Source organism: Cavia porcellus, unplaced genomic scaffold, assembly GCF_034190915.1.
Source record: "Cavia porcellus strain 051 isolate PalLab524CR breed Dunkin Hartley unplaced genomic scaffold, mCavPor4.1 scaffold_25, whole genome shotgun sequence".
Lineage (NCBI taxonomy): Eukaryota > Metazoa > Chordata > Mammalia > Rodentia > Caviidae > Cavia > Cavia porcellus.
The window spans coordinates 39,286,219-39,308,333 of record NW_026947508.1 but is presented as its reverse complement, the minus strand read 5'-3'; the positions used below and the strand labels follow the sequence as shown (position 1 = coordinate 39,308,333).

Below are 22,115 nucleotides of genomic sequence, written 5' to 3'. Positions count from 1 at the left end.
CCATTAGGATCTAAAAGTGAGCAGTAGCTGGGTGGAGTAAATGCTCTGGTAGATGAAGATTGTGTCAGACTGGTTATTTTGCTGATGACCATAGAAAGATCCAACTATATGCCAACAAATCTTGACTATAGTAGCTCTTCAAAATTACTCTGTTTAAATTAAAAAAAGCTGCTTGTTTTTTTGTAAAAGACAGGGATAAATAGGCTATCAGGTTCTAGAAGTGAGTGCCATATAGAAATAACTCAGAGAATCCAAGTTCTTGCTCTTTGCTGCTAGAAGCAACCTATTTGTGATGTTCCCAGAGTCCCTCCAGCACTACTCCTCCAGTTGAGATCAGCTCCTCTCGTCTGACCAAGTTAACCCGTCGAACCACTGACAGGAAGAGTGAGTTCCTGAAGACTCTGAAGGATGACCGGAATGGAGATTTCTCAGAGAACAAAGACTGTGATAAACTGGAGGATGTAAGAGCATAGAGTATTTTTCTTTTGTTAAATGTGTGCTTTTTTTTTTCTGCTAAAAGGAAAAAGAAGTAATAAGATTTTTAAATGTACATATTGTATGAATGAATGTTGGGCTTCTTGAGCCTGTGGTAAAGTGAGTTTAATATAATGACTTTTCAGTTCACTTGCTAGTGAAGACATCTTGATTACTTCCAAGTTTTCACAATATGATTAAACTATAATCATCTCTGCAAGTTTTTGTGTAAGCGTTAGTTGTCAGTTGCTTCAGGTAAATAAATGCCAAGAGTGTGATTGCTGGATCACAAGGTAAGAGAATGTTCTATAAGAAGAGATTGTCCCATTTGGCCATGTGTCCGTTTGGATCTTTATTTCTATACTGAAGGTTTGTTTTGGTACCTGGAATCGAATTCATGGCCTCATGCTTTGCCTTTAAGGCGCTGTGCATCTGGGCTATATCCTCAGCTCCTCTTAAGTTTTAAGAGGTTTTTTAAAATGTCTTATCTTGGGTAATACTACTCCTTCATCAAATACGAATTCCTTGTTTTGTTTTGGGTTTTTCACAGTACTGGGGCTTGAACCCAGGGCCTTTGTGCTGAGCTACAAACCCCAGATCTTCCTGTTTTTAATTTAATTTAGAGACAGGTTTTCACTAAGTTGGCCAGACCAGGCTTAAACTCATCAACTCTTAACCTCCTTAGCTCCCAGAGATCTTGTATTACAGGTCTGTGTCCATCTCTGGCATCTTTATTTTATCATTCATTCATTCATTCATTTTTGAGAGGTTCTTGTCCTGCAGTTCAAGCTGGCCTCAATCTCACAAGCTGAGGCAGAACTGCCATGAGTTCCAAGCCAGGCTGAACTACATACATAGTGAGACTTTCTCTCAAAAGGGGGGAGGATTTTATTATTTCTGAAGTCCAGTTTCATTTACCATTTTTATAGATCATGATTTTTGTATTTTAAAATATCATTGCCATAGTCAGGATGATCTGCATTTTTTTCCCTGTGTTTTCTGTAGTTTTATATGATTTTTTTTTTAATTTGGATTTCAGATTTGCCACTCAATTTTAGTTATTCTTGTTTAGGCTATAAGATCTGTGTTTGCGTTTGTTTTATTTTTTTATTCTGAAACAGGATCTTATTACATTGTCCAGGCTAGAACTTGAGGTCCTTCTGCCTCAGTGGCCTGCCTGCCCCCGATTCCCACCCCAGTGCTGGGCATATGGTGCCTCAGTGGCTTGCTCTAGGTTTTTAATAAATCCTGATGGCGCTAATGTATCTAATTCTCCAATTTTGTTCTTCTCCTTCAATTTTATGTTAGCTATTCTGGGTCTTTTACTTTCAATATAAATTTCAGAAACAGTTTGTTGACACAGAAGGTCTCTACCTGTGAGCCAAGGTTGTCTTCTGGTAAGCACTGGTTGGCTTCTGACTGCTAGGTTTTGTTAGGTTGCTTACCTCTCCAGAAAAGATGTTTAACCAAATGCCTTTCCTTTATTGCAGTTGGAGGACAACAGCACACCTGAACCAAAGGAAAATGGGGAGCAAAGCTGTCTTCAGAATGGTCTTTCTCTCCCCATTGTAGAAGAAGGGCAGGTCCTCTCACATTCTCTGGAAGCAGAGCACAGGTAAAAACCCAAGTAGAGTCTAACATGCATGGTGACATTTTCACAAGCACCATAAGTGCACTTCAGTTTCCCTTGCTGTCTTCTGAACATTGTCTCATAAACTTATCCAGCTTTTTCACAGTCTCCCCTGCAAAGTTTTTATGTAGTTTCTAACTCCATTTATGACCCCAAAAAGAGAGGAGAGGGGAGCCTGTTGCGCTGACTCAAGTAAAGAGTTTACATAAGGGGGCTGGGGATTTAGCTCAGTGGCATAAGCACCTGCCTTGCAAGCAGGCGGTCATGAGTTCGATCCCCGGTACCGATAAAAATGAAAAAGACAAAGACAAAAAAAAAAAGGAGTTAACATAAAATCACTTTAACCCTCATTTGTAGAACCTGATGTTTAGTATATGTGCTGACGAAGCAAGCACAAGAACCTGATGTTTATAAATGAAAGCCTTGCCAGGTGTGGTGGCACATGCCTATAATCCCAGCACTAGGGACACTAAGTCAGGAAGATTGCTGCAAGTTCAGGCCAGCCTGAAGTGGAACCCTTCCTAAAAAAAAGAAAAAGGGAAAAAAGAAAATCTTAAGCACACAGAGCATCCATCTTTTTGGGAAAATGGATGGTAAGCAGGGCCTGCCATGTATGGCAGTACCTTCCTGAAAGGGATTCACAAGGTTAGGAAAAAAGCCCACAAGAACATGAAATTGAAAGAAAATTTAGGTACATGCTTGTCCACAGGGAACAAAAGTGAAATTTCTTTCTCTATTTTGATGAAACTGACAGCCATTGTAGTTTGGTTCTTTTTATACTAACATGTTTCCTGCCTTCTATTGCCTCTTATAGCCTTTTCTGTCAAGGTAGAAATCTCCCTTTCACTTTTAGGGGTTCCTTCTCTAACATTCATTGCTTCTTTTTGTGGAAAACAGTGAACTTTCCACATGGATTTCCTGGTGTCATATTTTCTTTGCCTGTCCTTCTGCCTCCACCCAGGTTACTGAAAGCAATGGGATGGCAGGAATATCCTGAAAATGATGAGAATTGCCTTCCACTCACAGAGGATGAGCTCAAAGAGTTCCACATGAAGACAGAGCAGGTATGTTTTAAAGCTTCCTTGGAGACCATTTAACCATTAGTAGAGAAAAGAATCTGAACAGTCTTTGCCATTAGGAAGCCCTAAGTTTAAAGAAAATATGAACTAAATCACCATAACAGAAATATAATAGGACACTAAGCTTTGCCTGAGCAGTGAGAGGTCTCCATTAATGGATAACAAATGCCCATGACTACCAAGGGCACAGAAAGTAACCTGTTCATCCTCACAACTGTCACCCCTTATCAGAACCTGAAGGCTGGTCCCAAAAATCTGAGTTCTCAGTTCTGGGCTTTGGGGTTTGGGTTGGGTCAAGTGGGTGGTTGGTTGAGTCACTGTTTCTATGTAGTTCAACTCATTATATAGCCCAGGTGCCCTTGAACTCTTAGAAATTCTCCTGCCTCATCCTCTCAGATGCTACCATTATAAGCTTTTGGTCTTTTAAGAAAGTGATACATACCCTCCTCTACTTCTGGCCCTGTAGTTCCCTTATGGTGCTTGGGTCAATGCTGAGTTTAAAACTCCAAAATTTTTTCAACAAAGGCCTGAGCTAGGAGGGATGGCACACTCCAGTAATCCTAGCTACTGGAGAGGCTAAGGCAGGAGAATGATACATTTGAATCTATACTGGGCAACTTAGCAAGACTCTGTCTCAAAACACAAAGGCCTAGCGTGTTAGGTAAGTGAGGCCCTGGTTTCGCTTAGCTATGCCCAAAAACATCTTAGATTCTTTCTCTAAGTAAAACATTGCCAGAGCCAGGGATTTTAGCTCAGCGGCATAAATGCCTGCAAGGTTGTGACTTTGATCCCCAATACAAAAAAAAAAGAAATTGCCCCATCACAGGGTTTACAGCAGTGAGCAAGACAAAGTTTCTGCAGATCCCACTGACCTGACAGTTCTGGTGACAAATGTTTATGGCAAAGTTGGCGTTGGATAAGTTCTGGAAAGGGACTAAGTACAAACTGACCCTACCATTCAGTACTCTGTTAGAAACAGGAAATCTCATAATTAGAATCTGCACGTTAAAATAATCTCGTATGAGTCATTTGCTCATGAAAGTTTGAAAAGCACTGCTATAAAATATCATGGAACCCCCACAAATAATATTCTGCTTTCAAAACAAGCTTGAACTTGGCCAACTGCATGTGCCAGTGTAGTTGTTGATGGGTTTTTTTTTCCTTTCTCTTCCATGCTGTCTGTAGCTAAGAAGAAACGGCTTTGCAAAAAATGGCTTCTTGCAGAGCCGCAGTTTGAGCCTCTTCTCCCCTTGGAGAAGCACTTGTAAAGCAGAGTTTGAGGATTCAGACCCTGAAACAAGCAGCAGTGAGACATCAGATGATGACGCCTGGAAGTAGGCAATGAAATGCTCACAGCTCATCTGAACCAGTAAACTCAGCTTGTGTATTTCGGGAATATACAAAAGAAATTTTTTTTTCTTTTCCTTTTCCTTTTATGTTGAATACTTCATGCACAAGGGAAATAATCATATCCCAAAGAGAGAGCAGTTGGCTTGTTGAGCTTTTGTTGTTGTTCTTTCCTGTTATCTGCTTAGTAGAGATGTTTGTGTGGTGGGAAAGATTTTTAAAATACACACAGGACCTATGGGGCGATGCACAGGTGGGAGCTGGCAGTGCAGAAACGGAGAGAAGCAGACGCTGTTTTATGGCAGCAGCTTCTACTACCAGCCCTTGGGGCACTCAACCCTGTGCTCAAGCAATCATTGTCAATGACAAAGTGACTATTGAAGTTATAATTGTATTAAATTAATGCTAATAATTTGGATATTTTATTTTATTTTTGGCTGCTCGGGTAACTTTAGCCCTTAACCAAGCGTATGGTTTTTTGTTTTTGTTTTCCTTTTGGGTACAGCTGTAAAATATTTGGATATAGGAAATGTGTTATTCTTGCAGCCTTGATATTCAGGGTGGATTGTAAAATATAAATTTTTGTGAGATTTCAAAGATTAAGATTATTTTGATAACATTATTTACAGATTTAAAAAGATGTGGTTATCACAAGTCTGTTGAGGGAAAAAACTACTGCATAAAATAACTAACTTGGAATAAATATTTTGCATCAGTTTGGATTGTGTGTGTAAAAAGTATATTTTCCTTAAAATTAGGGTGGATTCTTTTTTAAAGAAAGTATTTTTAGAAGTTTGGGAGAAATCTGAATTCAGACACACTTGTCTTCTTCTACCAGAACTGTACACTCTATTCTGAGATGATAGGCTTGCTGAGCAAACACTTGACCCCTGAGCTGTGTCCTCAGCCTTAGCGAATACGTTTTTGTTACAGAAAATTCTTTGCAATAAATTATCAAGTGATATAGTTGAAAAGTAAATTTTCATTAGCCATTTTTCATTACCTACATGTATACATGTTTCCAAATGTGAATGTTTTAAAGAAAGTCTGTGCCTTAGTTTTCCCACTAAGTAAAAGCTTCGAAGAGTTAAGACTTGAACCAGTCCTGGCTACATAGCCAGTGGAGGAAGCAGGTTATCTCATTCCATACTTTCCAAGCCACTGTCACGTGTCCTAGACATTATACAAGGTTTAGAAAGCAAGGAATAACCAACCTACAAGAGGAGAAAATAAACAGTTATATTAATTAGAAAAGATGAAACCATAATTCCAGCATTCCGGAGGCTGAGGCAGGAGGATTACTGTGAGTTCAAGGCCAGCCAGGCTACATAATGAGACCCTGCTCCAAAAAAAACACAAAAATATAGTTTTAAAATGTAAAAAAAAAAATAAATAAATAAATAAATAAAACCTTAGACCAAAGATCTGATGAAAAAGTAGATGTTGATGGATATTTAGCGCTGAATACTGACATGTTTGCTGTGCCTACATTAGTTGTCTCTGGTAAGTAAAGGAGACCACAATTACTGTATATCCTACTTGAAAATAAGTAGACAAGTGGTAGGCCTTGGTGCATGTTAGAAAAGTGGTTTGTGGCTGGGTGGCACACATGTAATCACAGCACTGGAGAGGCTGAGGCAAAAGGACTGATGCAAGTTTGAGGCCAGCCTGGGCTACAGAGTGAGTTCATGGCCAGCATGAACTGTATAGTAAAAACCCTGTCTTGAAACAACAAATAAAAAAAGAAAGATGATTTGCAGTAGAAGGGAAGACTGTGTCAGTGTTAGATATAGTTCCTGGTGCTACTGGTAAAGTATAGGCAATCCATGTGCAAACTGGTGAGAGAGTTAAAGGTAGAGCTGAGTGTAGTGATGAACACCTATAACTCCAGCACTCCAGGAGGCAGAGGCAGGTAAATTGCAAGTTTGAGCTGACTTTGGGCAACTTGGCAAGACCCTGTGTCAAAGCAAAAAATTTAAAAAGGTTAGGTATATAACTCAGTTTGAAGACCCAGTACCACTACTGCTGTTTCTACAAAATTATATAATCATACTTCATTCAATGTAAGATGACCTTTTTTGTTCTGAGGATCAAATTTAGGGGTGCAGTACCACTGAGCTATATTCCCAACCCCTTTTTATATTTTTGAGACTAGATTTGCTAAATTTTCCAACTAAAACTTGAACTTGCCATCCTTCTGCCTCAAACTCCCAAATTGCTGGGAATATAGGCGTGTATCTATTTAAAATATTTATATGCTAATAAGCGAAAACTTGCCAGTTGCATCACCTTTTTTTAAGTGTGAGTCAATGTCATGGTTATTGTATAAAAAATATGCATCCTGAAATGAATGAAATTCATTTCACACCCGTAACCCTAGCACTTGAGAGACTGAGGCATGATTGTGAGTTCTAAGCCAACCTGAAGCTACATGGTGAGACCCTGTCTTTAAAAAAAAAGATAAAGTACAAAGTGAACTAAGAATGTTACAGCAAAATGTTCAACTTGTGAAATTAGAATATGGACATTGCCATTTACTAGTTTTTCAGAACATTTATCTAAAAATTGATAGGATTTTTGGCATGGTAAAAGAATATAAAGTAGGGGCTGGGGATTTAGCTCAGCAGCATAAGCACCTGCCTTGCAAGCAGGCAGTCGTGAGTTCGATCCCTGGTACTGATAAAAAGGAAAAAGACCAAAAAAAAAAAAAAAGAATATAAAGTAAAAATGACCTTTGTTCTAAGAATGCGAAGAGAAACCCCATGACCACTGGGGGTCTGGCTTTCTCTGCCAGGAACATGGTGTGGGGGGCATACATACAGTTTTCGACGGGGGTGGTGCTTAAAGATGGCATTGCTGATGTGCAAGTAGCTGATTGGGACTCTTTTCGTGCCACAGGTAAGTTGCATAGGAGCGGGGAAAGTGACCTCAAAATAAAAGTCCCTTGGTCCCACCTCCCACTGCCAGGTAATGGGCAAAATCCTTTCAAAAATAATACTTTTTTTGTTTTGGAATGAAGGTAAACCAAGATTCTATATTTTGAAACATTTAACTTGCTGGTCCTATCTTGGCTTTCTATGTTATATGAGAGGAAATACCTTATTTCCCTGGATTTTTTTTAGAAAAGGGATCGTCTTTGAGATAAGCCCCCCCCCCCAAGAACTCCTGCTTCTTTATAACTTGATAGATGCATGTTTAAGGCATAGTTGAGGTTATGGAGGAAAATTTGACCAGGTTTCTTAGCCCTTGAGAAGGAATTCCTTTCTGGCATTGATTCCCTCATCTAGTAGATTCATTATGTTCTCTGACAGTTCTCACAGCTTGGGCTATGCTGATTATCCCCCATCTGCAGCTGAAAAAAGCCACACCAGAAAATGGAAGTTAGGAGGGACTACTTTTCATAGGGTGACTTGGTGGTTCACAAGTGGGAATTACAGCTAGGCATTGTGGTTCATGCTTGTAATCCCAGCATTTTGGAGGCTAGCCTCCAAACCCAGCCTAAGCAACGCAGAGAGGAATGAATGAATGAATGGCTCAAAATATAGCTCCATTAGCCAGGGGGTTAGCTTAGTGGTGCAAGCGCCTGCCTGGCAAGCACAAAGTCAAGTTTGATCCCTGGTACAAAAGGGGAAAAAAAAAAATAGCTCCATTCTCCAGCAGGGAAAGGTGGGAATTGTGGATGCCTGAACACAAGCTTGTTATTAAAAAGAGCTTTTCATTTTGGGGGAAAGATGTATCCGAAACTTGTACAGTTAGCTTCTTTGGAGTACAGTAAAGAGATGTTCCTTGTCTGTCTGAGGCTGTTAAATGACCAAAGGTGGCCCAGCTAGACTAAAACACCTGTCCACTCTCCTTTCTGTGTAAACAAGGAAACCAATGTGACACAGAGGTTGCTAGGCTTTTTCAAGTGTAGCTTACCCACCCATTCTCCTAACTTGCCCAGGCCTGTTGTTGCTGCCCAGGAAGCCAAAGCTCCTCCCCAAACATAAGCTTGAAGATCTTGTAGACCCCATAGGCTGGGCTCCTCACCCTCTCTTGCTGTGCCACGTTTTCTTTGGGACTAGACTGGTATCAAGAAGCCAGTCCTGTCCCATGGCCTCCTACTCTGGGGAGCCAGGGCTCCTGCCCTGCAGGTCCTGTGACATGGTTTTCCGCTCCTGGGCCCTGTTGTCCGACCACACTCAGCGCTTCTGCATTGGCCTGACCCCGGATGTAACTGTTGGAGCAAAGCCCTCTGCTGAATTAGGAGGTGTCACGGTAAGGAATGCATCCCTGTGCCCAAGGGTGGGAATTGCAGCAAGCCTAAACAAGGTTCCTCATCTCAACTGCTGTTCCCAGGCTGTGTCACAAGAACTCCAGGGCTGCTCAGATCAGGAGGCCAACAGACCTGCTCTAGAGAGGTTAAGAGAGGAGGTACTTACTGACCCTGCTTTTGAAACTTCTCCCCTCATACATGTAGATTATACAAGGGAAAGATTGCCCACACCTAATGATCACAGGTCACTGTTCCCCCAGGTGCAGTGCCTACGGCTGTCCCTGCAAGAAATGCAACCGTACGTAATAAACAGCCCGCTCTGGGAGGCTGCAGGGAGCCCTTGCAAGCGGCTGCAGGCACTGTATGCAACTCATGCCAGGCGCAAGGCACAGACTGAAGCATGGGGCCGCACCCTAGAGCAGCGCAGTGCTGGTGAGGGAGGACGGAGCCAAGGACCCGCCCTGCCACATCAACCAGGACACTGTTCTAACTGGGTCCTTTATCCTTCAGAGCTGAACGGATACCTCCAAGGTTTGACCCAGGCCCCGGGCAGGATACCCCGCCTCTTAGGCCTGGAGCAGGAGCTTCGAGAACTCCGAGCTGAAGCTGGGCGCACCCGGGGAGCTCTGGAGGTGTTGAGTACACATGTTCAAGAGCTAAAGCCCCAGATAAGGTGAGACTGGTGGAGCATGTGGAGTAGCAGCCAAAGCAGACCACTGGACATCCATGACATCATCTCCTTGTCCAGGAACCGACCAGACACTGAATTTTGTTGGCCTATGCTGCAAGCTAGCACAGGGAGCCTGGCTGCAGAGATTGGGTGAGGGCTGTGGCACAGGGAAGGTGTGGGACAGTTGATTGGTTCTTTTAAAGACTTTCTGTCCTCTCCCACATGTCCTCCCTAGGGCCTTCTGTGAGGCTTACAAGCAAGGCGGGGGCCGAGACCCTGGCATTATGAGCAAGATATGGCAGCTGCAAGCAGAGGCATCAGCTCTGGAGCTACGGCGCTCTCTGAATCGCAGGGGTGAACAAAAGGGGTTTTCCTGGAGACTCACAGTGGCTGTGGCCTTAGTCCTGGGCAGAGAAAAGGGAAGGAGGGTGGGAGGCCTCTGGCTTGGGAGCCACTGGAGCAAAAGTTCTGAGCTGGAAGCAGGGTGGTTATAGCTAGAATCTGAATTGCTAAGTCTAGGTTTGTCCAGGAAACTTGGCTCAGGGCCAAGGTGACAGGTCAGACTTACTTGTGGCAGAAAAGGCAAGTGCTACCTCAGGGCAGCTTCTGGAATTGGAAACAGAAAACCAGCGCCTGGAGGCAGAAATCCTAGCCTTGCAGATGCAGAGGGGCTTAGACCAGTTGCCCTCAGGTAAGTACACATCCCAACCTTAGCCCATCCTAACAGCTCAGAAAGGGGTAGAGGGATCCCACATGATGAATGAGACCTGTGTTTGTGCTGACAGTTGAAATCTATTACACATATCCATGTATCTGTGCATATGTCCCTTGACTTATCTGTTACCTGTGCCCTCCAGCAAAGGGACGTCCTAATTCTTAAAATGTTCCTAGGGCCCATGGTGCCACGACTCCAGAAGAGAGGTGTCCCTCTCCTTCCACCAGTAGCACCCCTGCTGCCACCACTTCCAGTCTCCACAAACTTCCAGTTGTTGGACAGTGTGGAAAAGGTTGTGAGAACCCTGGTGGCGTTGGGTGGATTATCAGCATCAGCTCTGCTGTATGGGGGAAGCATGTGCCATTAGAATGCTTTTCTGGAGGAGTCAACTCTTCCCCACAGCCGCCACTATCTGGAACCATGACCAGGAACCTGGGCCTGGACACATCTGTTCTCCCCACATCTGATGTGCTAGGCCCTGCACCCTATGACCCTGGGTGAGGCCTGGCCCCTCATTAGACAACCACTGATGGTTAAGGAGACCTAGGAGAACTGTGGTTGGAACTGGCAGGTTGGAGAGAAGCTGAAAGTTTATAGTGTTTGTGTGCTTAAGACTCGTATCCATCAGGGCTGGCCTCGTCATTTTCTATGACTTCCTGCGAGGACTTGAGTCTTGTTGGATTTGGGTGCAGCTAATAACAGCTTTGACCCGAGATGGACAAGATACAGGAGGTGCCACAGCATTGCCCCCAGCCCTCTGCTTACCCTCACCTCTGGCTCCTGGGCCCAAGGGCAACTGTGCCATCCTTGCTAGCAGGCAGCCTGTGTCCAGGTCAGTAAGCAAGGCTCACATCTTAGGTGCTTTTGTCAAGCACCAGTTAAGGTTGCTTGTGTATACAAGGTTTGAGTCCTAACTAGGAAGGGATTTTACCTCTGGCTCCTGACACCTACTTCATTGGGGTTTTACAGATTGCCCCCATCACCTTTGGTGTCTTTGGTCTGTGAGCTACAGGCCTGGGAGGGGCTCCCAGGAGCTAGGACACCACAGTCAAAGGCTTGGGTCTCACTGGCACTATTTGATCAAGATCAGAGGGTACTAAGTGGTCACTGGCGCCTCCCACTTCGGGCCCTTCCCCTGGACTTCAGCCTCAGCCTTGGGCAGCAGAACACGATTCCCCAGGTAAGTTTGGAGGCCTGGGGCTGAGTGTATCCCAGGGTACAGATGGAGTAAACACCACTGCTCCTCCCTCCAGGTAGGACAAGCTGAGCTCTTTCTGCGACTGGTGAATGCAAGAGATGCAGCTGTGCAGACATTGGCAGAGATCAATCCAGCTTGTGCCCACCAGTACCAGTACCCAGCACTGGTGAGGACACAACTAAAGCTAGATACAGCACCAGTGTAGTTGATCTCTACTGTAAACCAAGTTTAACCTCACCTTTTGATTTCATTAATTTTGTTCACTGAAGTTCAAACACCAAAACCTATGCCCTTGTTGAAGACCTGTCTTATATTCCACAGGTACCAACCTCTTCACTGAAAACCACCAGTTGTACCCCTAAAGTTGGCTCTACTGATCCGCCACCTCCTGCAGAAGAGCCTTTTGTTGGCATGAAGGATAAAAATGAAGGGTTCAGGCCCTCACCACAGCTGTGACTCAGACCCTCTAGGTTAGGTTTCTGAACCAGGATGAATGTAAAGCTGATTCCCAAGTCTGCAGCTTTACTACATGTTCTGACCCAGGAGTAAGAGGCAAATAAGCATCAATGAAATCCAACCACAGCCTTGCCCTTAAGTATTACCCTTTCTGCACTTTGCTTTCATAAGTGAAATTAAATGAATCACATACAACACTGATAATTTTTCTGAAAGGTGACTAAGTCTTGCTAAAGCCAGCTTTATCACCAAACTTCAAATTCCAGCTTAAGCCTTCTGCCAGAATTTCATTCAGGCTTTTAATTTGCCATGTCCCCACAAACTCCTAGGGCTTTAGAGTCCAGGGCAAGCCCTCAGCCCAGTAATGCTTCAGCCAAGCAGGCAATCACATACTGAAATTTTCCTATTGGACCTAGGCTCAATTACCAGTGTCACGAGTGATCAAGGGCCTGGGTCAACCATGTCATGTCATGAATGTCCTACCCTATCCCAAAAGAGGAAAAAGCCTTAGGACCTGGAACACAACACAGGGCATCTTTAAGGATGTTCCAAGTCAGGAAAAACCAGAGACCCGGCAAGGATAAATAATCAGCCAACCATCCCAGAAGCATTTTATTTTAAAGGAGAAAATAACACTAAAAAAATGACTTGGAACAGTTTTCAGGTTTCAACCTGCTGCTACATGCATTGGGATTCGTATCTAAATACTGCCTGGTCTGTAATAATAAATTCTAATAAAGGAATGTTTGACCCATTCAGGGTTTTTTTCTCAACACAAGGCCTGTATTTTGAATATCTGAGAAAGCCCAACAATTGGCACCGGTATCACTACCCTGACCCCTACTGAACTGCTGAGCCAAGTTTTGCTTTTTAACCTCACATCACACAAATGCCCCAGGCATCCCAGGATCCCACAATTAAAGTTTTAAGCATAATTCCAGACTAGAACTTTTTATTAGCATCTTTATTCTGAGAATTTAAAACTGAAGACAATGTAACAATTCCAAGTGTAGATATATTTCAACTTTCCTTTACAGAAAAAATGTAACTCCACAGATTCTTCCAATTATTTCCAAGCATCCATCACACTTCTTTCCTAGAGCTCATTTCTCCAACTAAACACACCAATTGTTTTCCTCAGATCTCCCGTCCCAGATTTTCTTCACAGTTCTTTCCAGGACTAGATAATGGCCCTACATGGAGACAGAGTAAACAGAAAAAGTAGTGCCTAAGGTCTGCTTCACAGTCAAAGTCCATCATCCATTTTCAGCACCAGACAGCAGTGTCTTCAAGTCCTGTGTGTATTGCCCAGTCCAGGGACAGCACCACCAAAAGTTCACAAGACTGCAGAGTTTAGTCAAGTTCGTGACAGTAGAAATATAGCACCGATGGAAGATGAAGAGACCACAGCCACACGTGCAAATAATCACCTCCATGTTAAACTGCAGCTAGAGTTACAACTTCCAAGACAGTGATCAACGGGGGGGAAAAATGAAACTAAAATTTTGGCCATTTTATAAAGCTAGAGTGCCCCAAGGCACAGATTTAGCCAATATTTAAGAAAAAAAGCCATCAAAGACTCAACCTTTGCTTATCATCTTTATTGAAGTTATACAAAAAGAACCCCCAAAAGTGAAAAAATACATTATTTACAAAAAACACTTTCCCCTAGGAGGAAGGCTCCATTGCCGCTCTCAACATGCATTGGTCTTGACAGTGGCTCCTGCCTCTACTGTGCCCTCTGCTGAGGCCCGGCTGTCGGCCTGCTTCTCAACCTGAAAGACAGATTGACCCTGGGCATAAGTAACCCTAGTTGAAGCTGCTGTGTCACACAAAAGAGCCTTCGAGCAATTAAACATAGGCCCCCTAATGCGGTTTCCTGAGAGCAGTGGCACAAAGTAGGAGGCTAAATTCTCTTAACAAGGCTGGCAGAATCAACAGTTCTGCACCAAATGGAAAAGATCTAGCAGACAGCGAGGCTAACTCAAGTGCCTCTCATGCATTCAGGGGACCTATGGTGCATGACTATGGTACCTATCCACTGTACTCCAACACAGGCATGTCCATTCTGTGAGAGTGCACTCAAGCAATCCAAACAGGCTCAAGCTGGGCAGTGTGCATTTGGGAAGCCGGTTTCCCCAAGCCTGAGAACAGGGGAAGGCCATAGCCACATTAATTGCCCACCTCCTCCTCCATGCTTTCCGAAACTTCATTTGCACTGGGGACTGTATCCCCACTGCCTCCATTGACTTCCGGCTCTTGTTTGGCTTTCTTTGCATCATCTTTCCGGGGACTCTCATCCTCTGGTTTCCTCTAAAAATAACAAGTGTGAAGGCTTCACAAATATGGTTACATATTTTTTTAAAAGACAACTGTAAACTGGGCACGGTGGAATGCACCTAAAATCCAGCACTCAGGAAGCTGAGATGAGGATCACTGTAAGGCCAGCCTGAACTACACAGCAAGACTTTGTTTCCAAAACAGACAAACAAAAATGACAATTGTAAAACACCCATAACCCTTGTGGTACAAAGATCCTAAACACCAGGACGACTCGATCCAAGAATCTCGCTAGTCAAAAGTGGGAAGCACCAACCTATATGCTGCAAAATAGACAGTTGACAATTCAATTCAGCCTGCCTACTAGAGGCACAATGGGGTAAGGTAACCAGTAACAAAGTATGAAACATCTGAGGTAGGAATGCAGGCTCTCCCCAAAAGGAAGTAACCACTGAACTACAGGCCGAAGGTAAAGAATCAGAGTTTAAGAGTCAGCAGGCTGCTGCTAAATAAATACGGGTGAAGAAAATCTTGCAACTTCCTAAAATGCACTCACCTGATGAATCCTTTCCTGTTAGTTGTTGGCAAAGGCCATAAAAGTTTAATAAGTAAGATACTGATATGTTATCTTCCCTCCCAAATCTTTATTATCTTCGGATGGTTTGTGGAGCAAGTGTTCTTGTGTGTGAAGACTCAAAAAAAGGCAGATTGAGGAAAAGAAAGCACATGTAAGTTTTACCTTCTTTCGGACAAGATGGGAAATATCAGTCACACAATTTGATGAGGAAGCACCATCTATTGTTCTTCTACTGGCAATCTGGCAAGAGAAGCACCTTTGTTATGAAACCAGCAGCAAGACCTAATACTAAATGACAAAAATAACACTCAATACCCACCATGGATACTGAAGAGCCGCCTCCACTAGAAGTGAAACCTGAAGTAGAGCTCTCGACCTGTGAGAGATGACAAGTAAAAGCAAATTCCAATCAACATAGAACCCAGGCCACCCAATGTTCCATATGTTTTCCTGACATCCTGGCAGCCACAGCTGACCACCTACTCATTACATCATTAATCGATACAGTACTATCCTCAGAAACAACAGCTTACACTTATTAAAAGCAGTTCCTATTTGTCTGATACTGTCTATAGATAAGGCAAGAGACCTGAATGCCCATGGTCATGCACACTATTTAGGATAGGTGTGATTCACACTGTGTAGGACAGGTGCAATTCAAACTCAGTCTGGCTCTAGAGCCCACTGTCTATAACCACACTGTACCATTTTGATAGAATAATGAACATTCCCATTCCCTCTGATCAACATCCAAGAAAGCAAGTCATGACAAAGTTCTTAGGCAAGTGGAGCATTAACATTAATGCTCCAAATATACTGTTTTAAAAACTTTAAAAGGAAACTAAACAAACCAGAGTAGCTTTCAGCGCCAATTCAGCTACATTCCCACTATGTTGGGACTCCTTTGCATCTTCTATCTTCTCTCTTATTTCAGGTAGCAGTTCCTTCAGTTCCTCAATTTCTTTCTCATATTCAGTAGACACTTCAGCCTCCTTCATCTCTTCATTTAGTACAGCTACAAAGAACAGGCTAAAGTGATCAGTAACAATTACCATAAAAGTAGCCATTTTAACCTTTTCCATTACTGGATCAACATCATCATGAAGTAGGTGCTCACTCACCCATTCTCTTCTCAATGACTTCAATAGATTTGCTGAACTGTGCCACTGCCTCATCATACTGAGAGTTGTATCCATAGGCTAAGCCCAGCTGGTAGTGAGTCTCTGCAAGGAGTCGGTCATGGGCTTCCAAGTACTGCTCCTGCAAGGTCAAGCAGGCCTGGAACTCCTCTACGGCCTGGATGTAGTTCTCTGGCAAAGGGAGAATTGACAGCAAGAATTGGGTAGACTTTAACCAAGTATTTCTAGAATTCAAATCCATTCTGCAGAAATGCCTCCACCATTCTACATTTCCTTTTTTTTGTTTGTTTGGGTTGTTTTGTTTTTAGTATCTACAGGATGCTTGGCTATGCAGAATAACAAAATAACTTAAAAAAAACCACTATCTACAGGATGCTTGGCTATGCAGAATGACAAAATAACTTTGGGGGCTGGGGATTTAGCGCAGCAGCATAAGCGCCTGCCTTGCAAGCAGGCAGTCATGAGTTCAATCCCCGGTACCGATAAAAAGGAAAAAGACCAAAAAAAAAAAAAAAAAAAAAAAAAAACTACAGAAAGGGCTATGTAAGGTTATACCTCAGTAGCAGAACATGTACTGAATCACATATGTGCAAGGCCCTACTTTGATCCCGAGCACCAAAAACCCTGAGATTCAAATCACTGTTATGACTATTCTACAGAACAATAAAGAAAATCCTCTGTCATTAACAACTACTGTCATTTTAAAGCCAACCACCTAACTATAATCAAGCTGCATGCTATAAAATCTCTTACAAGGGAGAATGGGGGTATAAAGGACGCTGAAGAGAATAAGATGGAAAAAGCATTACCAGATTCAACACTAACTTCTCCAAGTTTAAGATGTGCCTGTGCAGCATAAAGCTGGGCTTCTTTTGTTTCTTGTCTAGAAGGAAAGTTGTTTAAAAACAGCATTATTCGAACTGCTATCAATTTTCAATCACCAAACTGTTAGAAGCACAGTTTTACCTTTTAAAAATGATCTTTGCTAAATCCAGCATATCCCAGGCAAGCTCTAGGTTCCCAATGTCATCCTCCTCACTTTCTTGAAGAGACTAAAAGCATATCCAAATTATTGGTATAAGGCAGAATTACAAGACAGGTGTCATTTTAGAGTAAAAATCTAAATGGATAGTTAAGATTTGATGGGTTAGGGATATAGCTCAGAAGCACAGCACCTCCCGGGCAAGCATAATGTTGTGAGTTTGATTACCAGTACCAAAAGAAAAAAAAAAAAGAATTGATGTAACTTTATCCTAAATCACCTTATGTCAATTTGGTGTAAAAACCTACTGGTATGTTGAGTTCTGTCCTCATAGACATGACCCTCTGGGATCAAACAGCTCTGGCCATCGTAAGCATAAATAAAGGATCCTAACCTCTAACCAAGAATCGGCTGTCTACAAAACCATCCCCATTCTACTAAGCTGCAATCCTACAATAACAAAAGCAGAGAACAGCCGGCCATGGTGACACATGCCTATAATCCCAGCACTTGGAAGGCTGAGGCAGGAAGATTGTTGCAAGTTTGAGACCAGCCTAGGCTACAAAGTGAGCTCAAGGCCAACTTGAACTGCATAGTGAGACCCTACCTCAAACAGACCAAAAGAGAAAGAAAAAAGAAAAGCCAAGAATAATAAACAAATAATAACTTGCCTTATTTTCAAGAATAGATTCATTTGGTATTTCTTCAGCCTTGTCATTTTCTTTATCCTCTTCTTCTGAGCCTTCAGTCTCTATAAGCAACAAATCCACAGAATTGAAAATATAACTAAGGCATGATGAAAAGATTCCCAAAAATTATATTCCATCCTACATTCTGAGACAAGACAGTTAGTTATAAGCTAATCCAAGTCTGTTAACATCTCATCTGAATAGAAAGACACTGATCACATTCAAATTCAAAATTTTATCTTAGTTTAAAATCTATTACCAATACATCAGATCTTCAGCAATAAAAAGACTAGCTAATACTCCGGTTTAGCATATAAATCTTTTGCCTTTTTAAAAAGGCTAAGTGGTTTTTTTTTTTTGTTTTGTCTGGCAATGTCTAACTGATATTCTTGTAAGAATAAGTTAACATTGGTTATTTGGAATGAGACTGATTAGCGGCTGCCTCTTACTGACTAGAAGCTCATATCAATTCAGTCAAAAGTAGGTGGGCTACCTTGGACAGTGTTTGTATTGTCGTTAGATGCCACTAATTAAACAATACTACAGATTTGAAAAGTGCCCAAAAGTTAAATTATCCCACTCTATTCAGAAAAAAGAACACTCAGAGGACTAGCTTTCCCACAAGAGAGCTATGGAAAAACTGCAGAGTCCTTCCTGGTCTCACCAATGAACACGCCACAGCCTCCAGCCAGCTCTAGCAAATACAGAATTTGACTGACCAAACCAGTCATTTCAATGATTCCATTTAAATATGTGGCCATATTTGACACCATTATTTTTCACCTGTTGATATAGATAGGCTGCTAATAAAGCACACTATATTGAATAATATAACCTTTTTTTTTTTTCCAGTACAAAATGTTGAAGCTAGGGCCTCTGCACTAAGCCACATCCCTAGCCTTTTTAAAAACTTTTAGTTTAAGACAAGGTCTCACTAACTATCTCTAAGATGATAATGTGTAATCTATTAACTGGTGATTGCTTACTGTTTTTTTTTTTTTTTTTTTGTAGTTCTGTATTACTTGTACCCTTACACCACTTTGTTTCGTTTTTTCTCTTTTTCTTTTTAAATTAAAAAAAAAAAGACAACGTCTCACTACACACTATATAAATTGACCAGACTGCCCCAACACTTAAAATATCACCTATAAAAAACTTAGGAAGGGATAGTGTAACTTCAGTGGTATAGGGCTTACCTAGCTTGTCTCTAAAGGCCCTAGGGCAGGAAGGAATGAGGAGTTTGCACCAGCTCGGTTTAGAGGTTTTTATTAATTGATATGGCATGGTACGGTATTTTTTTGGTACTGATAATCACACTCAGGACCTTGTGCTTACCAGGCAGGCACACTATGCCACTGAGCTATAGCCCCAGCCCTGTTATTCTTTTTGGTGGAGATAATTTTACAAACAAGTAAATATATGACCAGGAAATTTCTGGTAAGAGCTGGATAAAAAGAATGGAAGTTGCCTTTGGTAATATAAAGTAGCTAGGGAAGAACAATACATTTAAAGCAGATCTAGGAACAAATTTAATACTATCATTTAGCAGTTATGATTAGGATCACATGACCTTTAAGCCTCAACTTCACCGATACTGGTATATACTCTCATAGGTATTGTTTTAGAACTCAAAGTAATACACAGATATACACAACATATGTATTATTGCTTATCAAAGTCCAACTTATGAGAACCAGTAGAGCTTTTAAAGTCCTAGTTCGTTATTAAAAGTTGGACCCAAATGTGGTAGAGCACACCTATAATCCCAGCACTCAGGAAGCTGAGGCAGTCTGAGGCTATGAATTCGAGGCTAGCCTGAGATACAGAAGTGAACTGAAGTCCAGACTGAATTACACAGTGAAACCCTGTTCCAAAAAAAAAAGAGCTGGGCCTGCATAATTAACAATTTCAGCCTTTCAGGAGGCTAAGGCAAAAGGACTGCAAATTTGATCTTACCCTGGGAAACTCAGTGACTTAGCAAGACTCTGTATTAAAAAAAGGGGGGGGGGGCGCAGGGGCAGGGATGCAGTTCTGTGAAAATGTCCTCAGTTCAATCCCCAATACTGCAAATAAAATACAGATCAAGGGTAAGGGGTATCAGTGATGAGGTCCTAGTTTCAACCCTTAGCACCAAAGGAAAAGAAAAAAATAAGAGAAGAAAGCAATTCATGAGCATTTTATCCTCAAAGAACTTCTATAGCTCAAGCAACAGACGAATGGTGGTAACACTTAGCTAATTCACTTCTGATTACTATGCCTGTACTGGCTGGAATGCAGGGACTTGTCCATAGATGGAGAACTTGTTTACCAAAATATTCACATATTGAAGATGGGTCTTTAAAAATCTGTAACTTAAGAGAACTCTAAGTGGTCTGGCTATTAGAATAGTGACAAGTGGAATATACCTGTTATTAACGCCAAAGTTAGATGAACTTTATGTACAGCAGAATCCTCAAATGATAGCACAACTCAAGTCAGACGTGCCAATTACATATTAGAGGCTTATGTGTCTTGATGAATTGGATTGCATTTAGAGAAATAAAATGAAACAAAACATCTATACTTTATAACATTCCAAATAACAAAATTTCAGCTTAGCAGCCAAGCAAGCATGAAATGAGGAGGGAAAGCAGCAGAAAGACTAATGGCTAAGTTTCTCTTTTCTCTTTTGCAAAGACAGGTGTTTTAACTACTTTTGAACAAGCCTCTAAACATTTCCTGAACATGAAAAGTAGAAAGAGACACCAGAATTATTTATTGCTGGTGACAGAAAATTCAAAGTTAACTGCCTTCACTAAGAAGGCATGCCTGCTTAAGTGTACCAATTCACTGGATTCTACTGCTCTTTGTTCCTGCTCCCTAAAGCAGAGGAAAACCCATGTAAATAGTAAGTTTAACTCCAGAGGCATGCAAGCAAACATCCATTCAGCATTCTCTGCCAGCCTAACCTGCTATTGCCTTACCTATACAAGCCCCTCTCATCCACCTTTGCCATCCCTTCCTTGGCTAGTGCGGTAAGTTACTACAAGCTAGCCAAGTTTCAAACATCCCAGAGAAGACCTACTTTGCAGTTAGTAAAAGCGTTAGTTTATAAGCTGGCTAAAGACTTTCTGCTTCTGATTTAAATTGCTTAACTTGTCACAACCTTTTAAAATTACCCCCATTTTCATTTAGCCCTTTCCTAATCCAAAGGCAGACGGAAAATCCTGAATGGAAGGCTGACTTTTTTACCCATGATTAGTGAGTCAAAAATCCAGAATGTACTCCACCCACTGCAGCTCTTGCATATCCCGGTTACCTTCACCCTCTTTCATCTGTTCTTCTCTCTGTTGGGTCTCTTCATTAGCAGCTAGATTAACTTTGTCTTCAGGTGCTTTCTCTGTAGCCCTCTGGGCTACTTTGGTTTCAACCCCATCTGCAGCTGCCTGAGATTCTTCTATAGGCAGCTTAATCTCCTGGCTAAGAACTATCTCTGGCCTGACCTTCTCCTCTAGACCTGAGCCACCTTTTGTTTTTGCAGAAGTCTGTGGTTCGACAGGAGTCTGATCTCCTATAGCTGATAGTCCACTGCCTAGACCTTCCTGTGGGGGAACTGTGGGTTCCTGCTCTGGCTTTTCAGAGACTTCTGATCCAGACTCTGGAGCTAAGGCCTCCGTAGCTTCTGTTGTCATCACTGGTGACTCTTCAAAAGAAAGCACTTCTTGCCCTACCAGTTGTTCCAGCAAAGCCTTTCCTGGCTCATTTTCAGAGGCAGCTACCTGTCTCTCTGGCTCATTCCCACCCACATCCACTGGCTTGATTGTGGGCTCCACAGGCTCCAATTCAACCTCTGCTGCAGTGCCCAGCTTTTCAACAGTCAAAACTGGCTGTTCTTGGGAATCTTCTTTTGGCTTAGCCTTTGTGCTCACAGTTACCTCTTCCTGCTCCTCCTGACCTTTTTCTCTATATTCTTTTTGGATGTCATTTCCAAAAATTGATTTTTCTTCCTCTGTGTCTGGTGCTTTCTGTTCTGGCTTCCCAATAGTAAACTCAGCTTCATGCAGTCCTTCTGGTCCTGCTGTTGCTTTTGCCTCTTCAGAGGTTTCAGTTGACTGATTTGGAATCAATCCAACTGTTTCCTGTAGCTTCTCTGTAGGCACACTTATATCCATGTCTTCTTTTCCACCCTTCTCAATTTCACTCTTCTTTTGTAAATCAGTTTCAGGCTTTGCCAGAGAATTGCCTTCTGGTTTTTTGGCGGCTTCTTTTTCTCCCATGGCGTCATAAACCTGTTCTCTCAACTCTTCCCTTGCTTCCTCTACATGGTTAAAGAACATGAAGCATAAACATGTCTTCGAGTTTAATGATAAAAGCATAAATGGAAACTAAAAATACATTTCCTTTAAGCACTCAAATGGCCTGGCTTAATTTTTAGCAGATGGCCTAAAGATTACCTACCCCCGTGAGAAAAGCAAAGGAAGAGTCCCAGCTAGCAGAGCAACTTATTGCAAAAGAAACCCAATCTCCTTAAGCTAAGTATCATGTCACTTTGAGCATTCTGATTACCAGTTAGGTAAGAGATGCCAAGCTTTTCATTCTCCTTTAAACATTACAGACCCCTATCTGGTTTGTAAAACTCTAGTAG

The 22,115-nt window shown here is 42.1% G+C and overlaps 3 protein-coding genes across 8 annotated transcripts in view; 2 read left to right on the top strand and 1 right to left on the bottom strand.

Annotated features, from left to right (window-relative positions):
- Gpbp1l1 (GC-rich promoter binding protein 1 like 1) overlaps positions 1–5,252 on the top strand; it is a 54,170-nt gene extending 48,918 nt beyond the window's left edge. For all 5 annotated transcript variants that reach the window (XM_013144237.2, XM_063236382.1, XM_063236381.1 and 2 more), the window contains exons 9-12: positions 303–461; positions 1,965–2,089; positions 3,066–3,168; positions 4,369–5,252. In XM_013144237.2, coding sequence (XP_012999691.1) covers positions 303–461; positions 1,965–2,089; positions 3,066–3,168; positions 4,369–4,521 — 540 coding nt within the window. In that variant the 3' untranslated portion in view covers positions 4,522–5,252. The remainder of the gene's footprint in view (positions 1–302; positions 462–1,964; positions 2,090–3,065; positions 3,169–4,368) is intronic.
- A 198-nt stretch (positions 5,253–5,450) lies between these two features.
- Ccdc17 (coiled-coil domain containing 17) lies at positions 5,451–16,356 on the top strand. Its single transcript, XM_023561815.2, is given in 13 exon segments — positions 5,451–8,943; positions 9,046–9,217; positions 9,296–9,458; positions 9,534–9,605; positions 9,691–9,809; positions 10,033–10,193; positions 10,370–10,423; positions 10,573–10,667; positions 10,799–11,002; positions 11,140–11,350; positions 11,424–11,534; positions 11,690–11,803; positions 11,805–16,356. Coding segments are annotated over 13 exon segments (1,836 nt in total). The 5' UTR covers positions 5,451–8,622; the 3' UTR covers positions 11,844–16,356.
- Nasp (nuclear autoantigenic sperm protein) overlaps positions 13,411–22,115 on the bottom strand; it is a 33,056-nt gene continuing 24,351 nt past the window's right edge. Inside the window, exons 6-15 of one of the 2 annotated variants that reach the window (XM_063236377.1) lie at positions 20,790–21,788; positions 17,474–17,553; positions 16,787–16,872; positions 16,630–16,703; positions 15,803–15,991; positions 15,533–15,696; positions 15,001–15,057; positions 14,844–14,921; positions 14,009–14,137; positions 13,411–13,599 (exon numbers count right to left, since the gene is read on the bottom strand). In XM_063236377.1, coding sequence (XP_063092447.1) covers positions 13,519–13,599; positions 14,009–14,137; positions 14,844–14,921; positions 15,001–15,057; positions 15,533–15,696; positions 15,803–15,991; positions 16,630–16,703; positions 16,787–16,872; positions 17,474–17,553; positions 20,790–21,788 — 1,937 coding nt within the window. In that variant the 3' untranslated portion in view covers positions 13,411–13,518. The remainder of the gene's footprint in view (positions 13,600–14,008; positions 14,138–14,843; positions 14,922–15,000; positions 15,058–15,532; positions 15,697–15,802; positions 15,992–16,629; positions 16,704–16,786; positions 16,873–17,473; positions 17,554–20,789; positions 21,789–22,115) is intronic. The other variant, XM_063236378.1, reaches the window with a different exon arrangement.